Source organism: Cherax quadricarinatus, chromosome 4 (assembly GCF_038502225.1).
Source record: "Cherax quadricarinatus isolate ZL_2023a chromosome 4, ASM3850222v1, whole genome shotgun sequence".
In the NCBI taxonomy this organism is placed as follows: Eukaryota; Metazoa; Arthropoda; class Malacostraca; order Decapoda; family Parastacidae; genus Cherax; species Cherax quadricarinatus.
In genome coordinates this window covers 41765096-41781307 of record NC_091295.1, presented here as the reverse complement: position 1 = coordinate 41781307, position 16212 = coordinate 41765096, and the positions used below count along the sequence as shown (strand labels likewise).

General features: G+C 37.6%; 1 protein-coding gene across 2 annotated transcripts in view; it reads left to right on the top strand.

The window, feature by feature from the left end:
* LOC128684576 (hatching enzyme 1.2-like) overlaps positions 1–16212 on the top strand; it is a 31363-nt gene that overhangs the window by 13217 nt on the left and 1934 nt on the right. The window contains exons 6-8 of one of the 2 annotated variants that reach the window (XM_070096049.1): positions 782–860; positions 3263–3382; positions 14190–15777. In XM_070096049.1, the coding sequence (XP_069952150.1) occupies positions 782–860; positions 3263–3382; positions 14190–14269 (279 nt within the window). In that variant the 3' untranslated portion in view covers positions 14270–15777. Of the gene's footprint in view, positions 1–781; positions 861–3262; positions 3383–14189; positions 15778–16212 lie in introns of those variants that run through there. The other variant, XM_053770869.2, reaches the window with a different exon arrangement.

Sequence of the window (16212 nt, the reverse complement as noted above, 5' to 3'; positions counted from 1 at the left end):
TGAGGTACAGGGAGCTAGATTTATGTTAGGTTAGGTAAGATTCGTCAGAAAAACAGGTTAGGTTAGATAAGGTTCGTCAGGAAACAGGACAAGTGTTTCCTGACGCGGGTCTTAGTCAGATGATGACCCTCTGTTGGAACTTCTGGTCATCTAACCGAGGCCTTCCGCTAGATGCCGGTCTACCCCTTTAAAAATTATGGTCATAGTTATAACCATTTAGTTCTAGAAAAACAGAGCAAGTATTTCCTGGCGCGAGTTTTAGCCATATAATGACCTTCCACTGGAGCTTTTGGTGGGATGTGGGGTATATCTGTCTCTGTTCTCGCAGCCACCGACACAAATCTACTTCGACAGCGATACCAAGATTTAAGAATATGTTCTGCTTACTTTTATTTCATAACATTAAACTATCTTAAAGTGCTTTTTGTTTCTTCGAAAAATTAAGTCATATATATGGCAAGTGTGAGACTTTTAAGATATTTAGCTGTGGTTTTGACTAGTTTCATTAGAGCGGATTCACATGCATTATATTTTTACCAGTTGACCTCTTTTTGTACCCTTAAAATTTGATCATGTGACGCCCTTTAGTGACAATTATATTGAATGCCAAGTTTTTAAGCGAGCCATTCAAAATTGTAAAACTGGTTGCATTTATTTTTTTAGTTATAACACAAACATAATCATGAATAACGTATTTATTGGTCTATTTCAGTGAAAGGATAAACCATGTTCTAATTTCGTCAAATCTAATAATTTTTAACAGTTAATCTGTTTCCTACAGAAAGACAAGAGAAAAGTGAATCTGATGTACTGTAGTGGTACTCCTGTTGGTGTCTCGACGAGCTCACCCGTTGAAGCAGGTGATGTGTGTGTTTGTAGTGTGTGTATAATGTGAATTACCTCTGTATATCAACGAACTGTCTCCCATTGTTGCAGGTGATGTGTTTGTAGGGAGGCTTGGGGATGTGTATGTACTAGAAGTACCTGGTGATGTCTCAGTGAGTTCCCTCACTGTTGCAGATGATGTACTTGTAGGAAGTTGTGGGGTTGTCTATATACTAGAGGTAAATACCTGTTGGTGTTTCAACAAGTTCACCCATTTTTTTTAATTTATACCATGATACAGCTGTTAGAGTGATGGATAAGCATCACAGAATAAGATTTGTAGTGGGTCTTGAAATAGGATAGACATCCTTTTGCTCTCAGCAATTTCTTCAGTGAACGCTCATTCAAAACTCTTCTTCCTGTTATACGACCCTTTATGGATTAGCTTTTTATAATCATCTTCTTGATACGTGCAGTTTACGTCGAGGTTTCTTCTCCCGATGACTTCCTGAGATGTAGTGTGTTGTCATTCTTGTTCCTTTGGTTCACTGATGTCTGTTGTCAGTTCCATATTTACATTAGTCCTTTACAGAGGTATTATAGTACATATCATTAATATATACTGAGAATTTGAATTTCGCAGTATTGAATGGAGTCATATATATATATATATATATATATATATATATATATATATATATATATATATATATATATATATATATATATATATATATATATATATATATATATATATATATATATATATATATATATATATTTTATATATATATATATATATATATATATATATATATATATATATAATATATATATATATACATCGTGCCGAATAGGTAAAAGTTGCTATTTTGGCTTAAATTGCAACGCTCTTCTTGCCGAATAAGGCTAGCGAAAATTTGTGTATGCAATAATTTCGCAAAAATAATTCTGAACCTAACGAAAAAAAATATATTTCATTGTGTTTATTTGTTATTAAATTATTGTAAACTTATCTAAAATATGTTAAGTTGGATTAGGCTAAATTAAATTGCGTTTGTTATAATAAGGATAGGTAAGTTTTAAAAAAAAATTAATTTTAAATGAGTTCTTGCTAATTGACCAGTTTTACCTATTCGGCACGACACACACACACACACACACACACGCCAGGAGCTAGGACTCGACCCCTGCAACCACAAATAGGTGAGTACACACACCTAACCAAGCACGTAACGAAACTAGAGAAAGTGCAAAGGTTTGCAACAAGACTAGTCCCAGAGCTAAGAGGTATGTCCTACGAGGAGAGGTTAAGGGACATCGACCTGACGACACTGGAGGACAGGAGTGATAGGGGGGACATGATAACGACGTACAAAATACTGAGAGGAATTGACAAGGTGGACAAAGACAGGATGTTCCAGAGATGGGACACAGCAACAAGGGGACACAGTTGGAAGTTGAAGACACAGATGAATCACAGGGATGTTAGGAAGTATTTCTTCAGCCACAGAGTAGTCAGGAAGTGGAATAGTTTGGGAAGCGATGTAGTGGAGGCAGGATCCATACATAGCTTTAAGCAGAGGTACGATAAAGCTCATGGTTCAGGGAGAGTGACCTAGTAGCAATCAGTGAAGAGGCGGGGTCAGGAGCTAGGAATCGACCCCTGCAACCTCAACTAGGTAAGTACGACTAGGTGAGTACACATACACACACACACACACACACACACACACACACACACACACACACACACACACACACACACACACACACACACACACACACACACACGTAGAAGTGATAATTTATGACTTACCTAGGATATTCCTACAATTTCTCAAAAACATTTAAAATTAGAGGAGATATAACAGAATTGTTGTGAAGATTGGCTAATTAATTCTACATTTTATATTTTTTTCAGAAATCCTTCTTATCCGAATGTAAAGCATTTATTCATAATGCTTCTGTTTAAATTTATATTATAACCTAATAATGTCTCTACAAATGATATTTGCAGCGTTCACGGTTCTCTTTTATATAATGTTTGTCTTTTCTTTGTGTGTGTGATATCTGTCATACCTCTACTGAATCTTACTTATCTTTAGATAAACCAGCTTCAGACAGCCGGTTTTTATGGCTGAATCCATGCGTATGTAATCATACAATACAGAGCTAGTTTGATAGTATTATGCATCCCATACTCATCCTGTGAATGATAATAAAAGATCAAGAGACATATAACTGGTCCATGAGCTGGGCACATCGCGCCTCTGTAATCTTTATGGTTACCTACTGAAGGCTAATACTTTCCTATAAAGCATAATTACTCCTTCTTTCCCCAAACTTGAAGATTTTTTGCGTAAATTACATAGCTCTTCTAGTATAAATTTATGCTTGAAGAGTATTTAGGCTCATATTGAGTGTCATTTTACAGGTATATGTGAAGACCACCATCAGCACTGTAGTGCATGGGCCAAATCTGGAGAATGCGAGAAAAATCCCTTGTATATGAGTCAACAATGCTGCCTTTCATGTCACAACACTGGTTCAGGAGGTAAATTTTGATTAAGTTGTAAGTGAAATGTAATTTAATGCAAGATGAAGCATTATAGCAGCTGTTACAGCAGCTGTAAGAAATAGTATTAAAAAAATGCAGGTTTAACGAATTAATAATAATATAGCAATTCACCCGTATATAGAGATTAATCTCTTCAGTGCATATATATCCACTCAAATATACCTCTCGGTGTATATACCCTGAATTAATTCTGAGTATTAGTGTGCTGGTAGAAGGCACACTATCAGTATTTGAGTAAATAGTTTAGCTGAACATATACAGTAGTCAGTTTCATATAGGAATCAATTTTTTTTTAGCTATAAATGTACACACCATTTGTATGGGTTATATCAAATATTGAGGGCCAGATTAAGTTGTTCGACAATACCAGATTAGGATACACTACAATGCAGTCATTTTTTAAATGGGATGCAAAAGCCTAGCTTGGGTAAGCCAGCATTAACAGGTCATCATCTGAGGAAGAACTCACGTGTCAGGAGGTACTGTGTTGTTTCCTGACGAATGAGGCACCACCATCAGGGCTAGATATCTGGTGCAGTATAAATCGTGCATGACTACATCATGTGAGATGTGCGGGGGTTGGTTCACCAAGACAGCTTGAAGTAGCTAAGCTATTTGTGTCCAATTGCACAAGCTCACCAGAGCTAAAACGACACCCAGAGACACTCTTGACGTCATCAGTTGGCCAATATGTGCTGAGAACACCATGATGTCATGAAATCTATATTGCGGTATTTAAAATTAATTGATAAATCAATTATAAAAGTGAATTTTTCTAATGGATACGAAATACGTTCTACTTTTGATTTCTGTAGAATTAATATTTAGGCAAAATAGCCTATTAAAAAACAAATCCATGTACTGAGGTTTAGCTATTTATAGTTTGACTAAGTCAGCTATAATCTCGTATATACGCCAGAGGCTATGTGGAGGTGAGGGGGGGGTAAGACAAAGATTTACAGTATTGTTCAAGGGCGAATGTGTTCAAGCAAAGGGTCGATGCAACGGGTTGCTGTGGTATTAATGGCTTTGTGACAGTGTTCTATAAGCTTTGTGACAGTGTTCTATAAGCTTTGTGACAGTGTTGTATAAGCTTTGTTACAGTGTTGTATAAGCTTTGTTACAGTGTTGTATAAGCTTTGTGACAGTGTTGTATAAGCTTTGTGACTGTTGTATAAGCTTCGTGACAGTGTTCTATAAGCTTTGTGACAGTGTTGTATAAGCTTTGTGACAGTGTTGTATAAGCTTTGTGACAGTGTTGTATAAGCTTTGTGACAGTGTTGTATAAAGTTTGTGACAGTGTTCTATAAGCTTTGTGACAGTGTTGTATAAGCTTTGTGACAGTGTTGTATAAGCTTTGTGAGTGTTCTATAAGCTTTGTGACAGTGTTGTATAAGCTTTGTGACAGTGTTGTATAAGCTTTGTGACAGTGTTGTATAAGCTTTGTGACAGTGTTGTATAAGCTTTGTGACAGTGTTCTATAAGCTTTCTGACAGTGTTGTATAAGCTTTGTGACAGTGTTGTGTAAGCTTTGTGACAGTGTTCTATAAGCTTTGTGACAGTGTTCTATAAGCTTTGTGACAGTCTTGTATAAGCTTTGTGACAGTGTTTTATAAGCTTTGTGACAGTCTTGTATAAGCTTTGTGACAGTGTTGTATAAGCTTTGTGACAGTGTTCTATAAGTTTTGTGACAGTGTTCTATAAGCTTTGTGACAGTGTTCTATAAGCTTTGTGACAGTGTTCTATGAGCTTTGTGACAGTGTTCTGTAAGCTTTGTGACAGTGTTGTATAAGCTTTGTGACAGTGTTGTATAAGTTTTGTGACAGTGTTCTATAAACTTGTGACAGTGTTCTATAAGCTTTGTGACAGTGTTGTATAAGCTTCGTGACAGTGCTGTATAAGCTTTGTGAGTGTTGTATAAGCTTTGTGACAGTGTTGTATAAGCTTTGTGACAGTGTTGTATAAGCTTTGTGACAGTGTTGTATAAGCTTTGTGAGTGTTGTATAAGCTTTGTGACAGTGTTGTATAAGCTTTGTGACAGTGTTCTATAAGCTTAGTGACAGTGTTCTATAAACTTTGTGACAGTGCTGTATAAGCTTTGTGACAGTGTTGTATAAGCTTTGTGACAGTGTTGTATAAGCTTTGTGACAGTGTTCTGTAAGCTTTGTGACAGTTGTATAAGCTTTGTGACAGTGTTGTATAAGCTTTGTGACAGTATTCTATAAGCTTTGTGACAGTGTTCTATAAGCTTTGTGACAGTGTTCTATAAGCTTTGTGACAGTATTGTATAAGCTTTGTGACAGTGTTGTATAAGCTTTGTGACAGTGTTGTATAAGCTTTGTGACAGTGTTGTATAAGCTTTGTGACAGTGTTGTATAAACTTTGTGACAGTGTTGTATAAGCTTTGTGACAGTGTTGCATAAGCTTTGTGAGTGTTGTACAAGATTTGTGACAGTGTTCTATAAGCTTTGTGACAGTGTTCTATAAGCTTTGTGACAGTGTTGTATAAGCTTTGTGAGTGTTGTATAAGCTTTGTGACAGTGTTGTATAAGCTTTGTGACAGTGTTCTATAAGCTTAGTGACAGTGTTCTATAAACTTTGTGACAGTGTTCTATAAGCTTTGTGACAGTGTTGTATAAGCTTTGTGACAGTGCTGTATAAGCTTTGTGACAGTGTTGTATAAGCTTTGTGACAGTGTTGTATAAGCTTTGTGACAGTGTTCTGTAAGCTTTGTGACAGTTGTATAAGCTTTGTGACAGTGTTGTATAAGCTTTGTGACAGTATTCTATAAGCTTTGTGACAGTGTTCTATAAGCTTTGTGACAGTGTTCTATAAGCTTTGTGACAGTATTGTATAAGCTTTGTGACAGTGTTGTATAAGCTTTGTGACAGTGTTGTATAAGCTTTGTGACAGTGTTCTATAAGCTTTGTGACAGTGTTCTATAAGCTTTGTGACAGTGTTCTATAAGCTTTGTGACAGTGTTCTATAAACTTTGTGACAGTGTTCTATAAGCTTTGTGACAGTGTTGTATAAGCTTTGTGACAGTGCTGTATAAGCTTTGTGAGTGTTGTATAAGCTTTGTGACAGTGTTGTATAAGCTTTGTGACAGTGTTGTATAAGCTTTGTGACAGTGTTGTATAAGCTTTGTGACAGTGTTGTATAAGCTTTGTGACAGTGTTCTGTAAGCTTTGTGACAGTTGTATAAGCTTTGTGACAGTGTTGTATAAGCTTTGTGACAGTATTCTATAAGCTTTGTGACAGTGTTCTATAAGCTTTGTGACAGTGTTCTATAAGCTTTGTGACAGTATTGTATAAGCTTTGTGACAGTGTTGTATAAGCTTTGTGACAGTGTTGTATAAGCTTTGTGACAGTGTTGTATAAGCTTTGTGAGTGTTGTATAAGCTTTGTGACAGTGTTGTATAAGTTTTGTGACAGTGTTCTATAAGCTTTGTGACAGTGTTGTATAAGCTTCGTGACAGTGCTGTATAAGCTTTGTGAGTGTTGTATAAGCTTTGTGACAGTGTTGTATAAGCTTTGTGACAGTGTTGTATAAGCTTTGTGACAGTGTTGTATAAGCTTTGTGACAGTGTTCTGTAAGCTTTGTGACAGTTGTATAAGCTTTGTAACAGTGTTGTATAAACTTTGTGACAGTATTCTATAAGCTTTGTGACAGTGTTCTATAAGCTTTGTGACAGTGTTCTATAAGCTTTGTGACAGTATTGTATAAGCTTTGTGACAGTGTTGTATAAGCTTTGTGACAGTGTTGTATAAGCTTTGTGACAGTGTTGTATAAGCTTTGTGACAGTGTTGTATAAGCTTTGTGACAGTGTTCTATAAGCTTTGTGACAGTGTTGTATAAGCTTGTGACAGTGTTGTATAAGCTTTGTGACAGTGTTGTATAAGCTTTGTGACAGTGTTGTATAAGCTTTGTGACAGCGTTGCATAAGCTTTGTGACAGTGTTGTATAAGCTTTGTGACAGTGTTCTATAAGCTTTGTGACAGTGTTCTATAAGCTTTGTGACAGTGTTCTATAAGCTTTGTGACAGCGTTGTATAAGCTTTGTGACAGTGTTGTATAAGCTTTGTGACAGTGTTCTATAAGCTTTGTGACAGTGTTCTATAAGCTTTGTGACAGTGTTCTATAAGCTTTGTGACAGTGTTGTATAAGCTTTGTGACAGTGCTGTATAAGCTTTGTGAGTGTTGTATAAGCTTTGTGACAGTGTTGTATAAGCTTTGTGACAGTGTTGTATAAGCTTTGTGACAGTGTTGTATAAGCTTTGTGACAGTGTTGTATAAGCTTTGTGACAGTGTTCTGTAAGCTTTGTGACAGTTGTATAAGCTTTGTGACATTGTATAAGCTTTGTGACAGTATTCTATAAGCTTTGTGACAATGTTCTATAAGCTTTGTGACAGTATTGTATAAGCTTTGTGACAGTCTTGTATAAGCTTTGTGACAGTGTTGTATAAGCTTTGTGACAGTGTTGTATAAGCTTTGTGACAGTGTTGTATAAGCTTTGTGACAGTGTTGTATAAGCTTTGCGACAGTGTTGTATAAGCTTTGTGACAGTGTTGTATAAGCTTTGTGACAGTGTTCTATAAGCTTTGTGACAGTGTTGTATAAGCTTGTGACAGTGTTGTATAAGCTTTGTGACAGTGTTGTATAAGCTTTGTGACAGTGTTGTATAAGCTTTGTGACAGCGTTGTATAAGCTTTGTGACAGTGTTGTATAAGCTTTGTGACAGTGTTCTATAAGCTTTGTGACAGTGATCTATAAGCTTTGTGACAGTGTTCTATAAGCTTTGTGACAGCGTTGTATAAGCTTTGTGACAGATACTAATGCCGGAAAAAAAATCCCCCCCCAGTACCAACAATACCACCAGTCCGATAACATTCTTCTTTGCAAATATACAGGGTCTAAAGCCAGCAACAAACAACAAAATACCTTTCATCCGTGGACTGCTTGCAGAGGCAAAGGCAATGTTCGCGGCTTTCACTGAGACCCACATAAAGGATCACTTGGACAACGAAATATGGATCCCAGGTTACAACCTATACAGATGTGACAGAGTGAACAGGCAAAACGGGGAGGTTGGCCTGTACATTGCAGAGTCACTTGTTTGCACAGAACTGCTAAATGCCTCAAATGATGTAGTGGAAGTTTTAGCAGTAAAGGTCGAGAACCAAAACCTAGTCATTGTGATAGTCTACAAGCCTCCGGATGCAACATCCCAGCAATTCCAGGAACAGCTGTTAAAAATTGACCACTCTCTGGAAAACCTTCCAGCTCCTGCACCCAACATCTTGCTCCTGGGGGATTTCAACTTAAGGCACCTAAAATGGAGGAATATAGCAAATAATATTGTTGCAGTAATAACACCAGGAGGCAGCTCTGATGAAAACTCACACTCACGCGAGCTTTTAAATCTCTGCACAAAATTCAATTTAAACCAGCAAATAATAGTGCCTACTAGACTGGAGAATACACTAGACCTCATCTTCACTAACAATGATGATCTGATAAGAAATATCACCATATCAAAAACAATATACTCAGATCACAACATAATTGAGGTTCAGTCATGTATGCGCGGAGCCCCAGACCGACATAATGAGATTAGTCACGAGGGAGCATTCACCAAATTCAACTTCAATAACAAAAACATAAAGTGGGACCAAGTAAACCAAGTCCTAACCGATATAAGCTGGGAAGATATACTAAGCAACACAGACCCCAACTTATGCCTAGAACAGATTAACTCGGTAGCACTCGATGTATGCACAAGGCTTATTCCTCTAAGAAAAAGGAGGAGCAGATGTAAAACAGAAAGAGACAGGCGCTCCCTTTACAGGCGACGGAAAAGAATAACAGAGCGGCTAAAAGAGGTCAATATATCTGAAATGCGTAGGGAGACACTGGTTAGAGAAATAGCAAGCATCGAACTTAAGCTAAAAGAATCCTTTAGGAGTCAGGAATCGCGGGAAGAACTAAAAGCCATAAATGAAATCGAAAGAAACCCAAAGTATTTCTTCTCCTATGCCAAATCAAAATCGAGAACAACGTCCAGTATTGGGCCCCTACTTAAACAAGATGGGTCCTACACAGATGACAACAAGGAAATGAGTGAGCTACTCAAGTCCCAATATGACTCAGTTTTTAGCAAGCCGCTAACCAGACTGAGAGTCGAAGATCAAAATGAATTTTTTATGAGAGAGCCACAAAATTTGATTAACACAAGCCTATCCGATGTTATCCTGACGCCAAATGACTTCGAACAGGCGATAAATGACATGCCCATGCACTCTGCCCCAGGGCCAGACTCATGGAACTCTGTGTTCATCAAGAACTGCAAGAAGCCCCTATCACGAGCCTTTTCCATCCTATGGAGAGGGAGCATGGACACGGGGGTCGTCCCACAGTTACTAAAAACAACAGACATAGCCCCACTCCACAAAGGGGGCAGTAAAGCAACAGCAAAGAACTACAGACCAATAGCACTAACATCCCATATCATAAAAATCTTTGAAAGGGTCCTAAGAAGCAAGATCACCACGCATCTAGAAACCCATCAGTTACACAACCCAGGGCAACATGGGTTTAGAACAGGTCGCTCCTGTCTGTCTCAACTATTGGACCACTACGACAAGGTCCTAAATGCACTAGAAGACAAAAAGAATGCAGATGTAATATATACAGACTTTGCAAAAGCCTTCGACAAGTGTGACCATGGCGTAATAGCGCACAAAATGCGTGCTAAAGGAATAACAGGAAAAGTCGGTCGATGGATCTATAATTCCCTCACTAACAGAACACAGAGAGCAGTAGTCAACAGAGTAAAGTCCGAGGCAGCTACGGTGAAAAGCTCTGTTCCACAAGGCACAGTACTCGCTCCCATCTTGTTCCTCATCCTTATATCCGACATAGACAAGGATGTCAGCCACAGCACCGTGTCTTCCTTTGCAGATGACACCCGAATCTGCATGACAGTGTCTTCCATTGCAGACACTGCAAAGCTCCAGGCAGACATCAACCAAATCTTTCAGTGGGCTGCAGAAAACAATATGAAGTTCAACGATGAGAAATTTCAATTACTCAGATATGGTAAACATGAGGAAATTAAATCTTCATCAGAGTACAAAACAAATTCTGGCCACAAAATAGAGCGAAACACCAACGTCAAAGACCTGGGAGTGATCATGTCGGAGGATCTCACCTTCAAGGACCATAACATTGTATCAATCGCATCTGCTAGAAAAATGACAGGATGGATAATGAGAACCTTCAAAACTAGGGAGGCCAAGCCCATGATGACACTCTTCAGGTCACTTGTTCTATCTAGGCTGGAATATTGCTGCACACTAACAGCACCTTTCAAGGCAGGTGAAATTGCCGACCTAGAAAATGTACAGAGAACTTTCACGGCGCGCATAACGGAGATAAAACACCTCAATTATTGGGAGCGCTTGAGGTTCCTAAACCTGTATTCCCTGGAACGCAGGAGGGAGAGATACATGATTATATACACCTGGAAAATCCTAGAGGGACTAGTACCGAACTTGCACACGAAAATCACCCACTACGAAAGCAAAAGACTTGGCAGACGATGCACCATCCCCCCAATGAAAAGCAGGGGTGTCACTAGCACGTTAAGAGACCATACAATAAGTGTCAGGGGCCCGAGACTGTTCAACTGCCTCCCAGCACACATAAGGGGGATTACCAACAGACCCCTGGCAGTCTTCAAGCTGGCACTGGACAAGCACCTAAAGTCAGTTTCGGATCAGCCGGGCTGTGGCTCGTATGTTGGTTTGCGTGCAGCCGGCAGCAACAGCCTGGTTGATCAGGCTCTGATCCACCAGGAGGCCTGGTCTCAGACCGGGCCGCGGGGGCGTTGACCCCCGGAACTCTCTCCAGGTAAACTCCAGGTAACCTTCGTGACAGTGTTCTATAAGCTTTGTGACAGTGTTCTATAAGCTTTGTGACAGTGTTCTATAAGCTTTGTGACAGCGTTGTATAAGCTTTGTGACAGTGTTGTATAAGCTTTGTGACAGTGTTCTATAAGCTTTGTGACAGTGTTCTATAAGCTTTGTGACAGTGTTGTATAAGCTTTGTGACAGTGTTGTATAAGCTTTGTGACAGTGTTGTATAAGCTTTGTGACAGTGTTGTATAAGCTTTGTGACAGTGTTGTATAAGCTTTGTGACAGTGTTGTATAAGCTTTGTGACAGTGTTGTATAAGCTTTGTGACAGTGTTGTATAAGCTTTGTGACAGTGTTCTATAAGCTTTGTGACAGTGTTCTATAAGCTTTGTGACAGTGTTGTATAAGCTTTGTGACAGTGTTGTATAAGCTTTGTGACAGTATTCTATAAGCTTTGTGACAGTGTTGTATAAGCTTTGTGACAGTGTTGTATAAGCTTTGTGACAGTGTTGTATAAGCTTTGTGACAGTGTTGTATAAGCTTTGTGACAGTGTTGTATAAGCTTTGTGACAGTGTTGTATAAGCTTTGCGACAGTGTTGTATAAGCTTTGTGACAGTGTTGTATAAGCTTTGTGACAGTGTTCTATAAGCTTTGTGACAGTGTTGTATAAGCTTGTGACAGTATTGTATAAGCTTTGTGACAGTGTTGTATAAGCTTCATGACAGTGTTGTATAAGCTTTGTGACAGTGTTGTATAAGCTTTGTGACAGTGTTGTATAAGCTTTGTGACAGTGTTCTATAAGCTTTGTGACAGTGTTCTATAAGCTTTGTGACAGTGTTCTATAAGCTTTGTGACAGCGTTGTATAAGCTTTGTGACAGTGTTGTATAAGCTTTGTGACAGTGTTCTATAAGCTTTGTGACAGTGTTCTATAAGCTTTGTGACAGTGTTCTATAAGCTTTGTGACAGCGTTGTATAAGCTTTGTGACAGTGTTGTATAAGCTTTGTGACAGTGTTCTATAAGCTTTGTGACAGTGTTGTATAAGCTTTGTGACAGTGTTGTATAAGCTTTGTGACAGTGTTCTATAAGCTTTGTGACAGTGTTCTATAAGCTTTGTGACAGTGTTCTATAAGCTTTGTGACAGTGTTCTATAAGCTTTGTGACAGTGTTCTATAAGCTTTGCGACAGTGTTGTATAAGCTTTGTGACAGTGTTGTATAAGCTTTGTGACAGTGTTCTATAAGCTTTGTGACAGTGTTGTATAAGCTTTGTGACAGTGTTGTATAAGCTTTGTGACAGTGTTGTATAAGCTTTGTGACAGTGTTGTATAAGCTTTGTGACAGTGTTGTATAAGCTTTGTGACAGTGTTCTATAAGCTTTGTGACAGTGTTCTATAAGCTTTGTGACAGTGTTGTATAAGCTTTGTGACAGTGTTCTATAAGCTTTGTGACAGTGTTGTATAAGCTTTGTGACAGTGTTCTATTAGCTTTGTGACAGTGTTGTATAAGCTTTGTGACAGTGTTCTATAAGCTTTGTGACAGTGTTCTATTAGCTTTGTGACAGTGTTGTATAAGCTTTGTGACAGTGTTCTATAAGCTTTGTGACAGTGTTGTATAAGCTTTACTGGAATAATCCCAGACACGAGACATGTTTGAGTTCTGTATATCACTGCGCTCAATCATTTTACAAAAAAAAAATTAAAATAACGCCTTTGAATGGGAAATAGTTAGGTATAATAAATGGAAGGGGAAGGGAGCTCCGAGTACCTAGATCAAGAGTACATCACTAATATCAAAGTACTCCTGTTAAGGATACACACACACACACACACACACACACACACACACACACACACACACACACACACACACACACACACACACACACACACACACACAACACACACACACACACACACACACACACACACACACACATACACACACACACACACACACACACACACACACACACACACACAGGGAAATCGACATGACGACACTGGAGGACAGGAGAGATAGGAGGGGGGGACATTATAACAACATAAAATACTGAGAGGAGTTGACAAGGTGGACAAAGACAGAATGTTCCAGAGATGGGACACAGTAACAAGGGGACACAGTTGGAAGTTGAAGACACAGATGAATCACTGGGATGTTAGGAAGTATTTATTCAGTCACAGAGTAGTCAAGAAGTGGAATAGTTTGGGAAGCGATGTAGTGGAGGCAGGATCCATACATAGCTTTAAGGAGAGGTATGATAAAGCTCATAGTTCTGGGAGAGTGACCCAGTAGCGACCAGTGATGAGGCGGGGCCAGTAGCTTTGACTCGATCCCTGCAACCACAACTAGGTGAGTACAACTATGTGAGTACACACAGACAGACACAGACACACACACACAGACACAGACACACACACACAGACACACACACACACACACACACACACACACACACACACACACACACACACACACACACACACACACACACACACACACACACACACACACACATATATATATATACATATATATATATATATATATATATATATATATATATATATATATATATACATATATATATATATATATATATATATATATATATATATATATATATATATATATATATATATATATAAATATATATATATATATATATATATATATATATATATATATATATATATATATATATATATATATATATATATATATATATATACATGTATATAATATTGGTGTACAGGGCACCATTTTTTAAGAATTCGGCTTAGCTGGGCAGTTGTAGTTCCGGCTCTCATATATATTTGTTAAATTTGCCATCCGATACATAATATAATGGTAATATCAATTTTTATAGGGGAGGACGTTACTGGTAAGCCAATGGACGGCCTCGTTCGGGTAACCAAAAGCTCCAGCGGCGGGTCATCATATAACTAAGATCCGCGTCAGGAAACACTTGTAATGTGTCCTAACGAATCTTACCTAACCTAACTTGTATCTGTTACGTTGTTACAAAAGTTGAGAATATATTTCTATTTTGAAACATAAAAAAAAATATTGCTCAGAGCATCAATTATTATTATTATTATTATTATTCTGGGGAGCATTATAGCCGTAGGGATTATACAGCGCCTGTGGGGGTTGTGATGGAAGGCATCCAGTCTCAATTCAGGGAACTAGAGCACAGATCCAATTCCCTAGATCAAGAGCCCCTCATTAGCATCAAGGAACCTCCCTTGAGGGGTTAGAACATAAGACATATTTATATATGTATAATATTAATGGACATATTTGTAAATATTTTTTTAGTATTAATAAAATACTGTTTTGGTGACTGATTTGAGTTCGTTGTCAAGTAACTACAATAATCAAGGAGTTGTGTTAAGCCTTGATGTTTGTTGCCAGAGATAGGGTTAATAATTTGAACTTTTACTTGTGTATTATACGTGTGTTGTGAATTCACACTTTTTTTTATTTCTACTTTGTAAATCTTATATTTTATTTGTTATATGATATACGCCAGAGCGTGTCTATAACTGCATAAACTTAATATTCAAGGAATCACCCAAAGAGATTCTCCTTATTCAGAGGAAACTGTTATAATTTATGCCTTTGTATATGCTAGATTTTTCTATTTGCGCGACAACTAACCTTGCAGCCTAACCTAATTCTAAAATTTAAGCTATGCAAAATAGCGTACTTTACTTAACATGTCGAAAATATTGCGTAATTAACAATTTCCATAGATTAGACTGAATCTTCTGTTGTTATTCGTATCTTGATTCGTTAGTATAAATTTGTACTTTCTGCAGGTAAATACAGTAGTGCACGTAGGTTATTAAGGCTGCAGTTGACTTGTATACTAACATTTAAAATACTATACTTCTTGAAATAGGGATTTGTTGGTTAATTGGGTCTAACATAGCTAATACTCTAAGTCACTAAGGCTGCATATCGCCTCGTTCACTACACGCTCATACTTGAATCGCTAATATAGGGATTAGAGTAAACTCTCAGCATATATATGAACATACACCTCTTAGTGTATAAAGGTTTGGGATTATAGGGTTAAATTAAACTTTTCGTATATACAATGAAAGTTATACTGTACATGTTCTCTCCGTGTATACATATCTTGTACTACTAATTAGTTTGTTAGGTTTAAAGTCTATCGATTGTTATTGATAGTTACATTTTCCACCTCATATCCTGCCTCTGAGCGGTAGTCAGAATAGTACAGAATATTTTAAGTCCTAAAAAATGAATCAAACTCTCTTTGTATAGAATATATACCAAGGGATACAATTTGCCCTTTGTATATCTTATGGGTATTCCGTAACTTTACTTATATAATCTTAAATAAGGATATACGCTCTCACGTATCTGAAATAACTTTAATAATATCACTTTGTACTTATATGAATGTGTTGAATATAAGTTATGATCCTACCTTATTTTTTATTAACCAATACTGGATAAAAATACACAAATAACTTTTAATTGAATTTCATAGACTTGAGACAGACTGACAAATCAATTCAGTTACCACACAACTACGACGCAGAAGTAGGGAACATCTAGTAAAATCGCCAGATTCTTAAATGTTACTACCGCCGGGTTCGCCCAGGCTATTATAGTGTGCATCACCAACTGTTATAGACCCGAATACATGTCAACTTTGTCAGCAGAACTAAGCTCACATCTTGCGTTATTATGTACTCGAGAGCTTAAAAATATAAATAGAGACAACTTTCTCACAAATGTTAACGAACTGCCCAAATAGTTATTTGTGATCCCATGCTGCAAAAAATTATAGACAAAAACTTTAACTTCATTATTGTAAATGGCTCCTTATCACTTGTAATTTGCTTAACCATGAG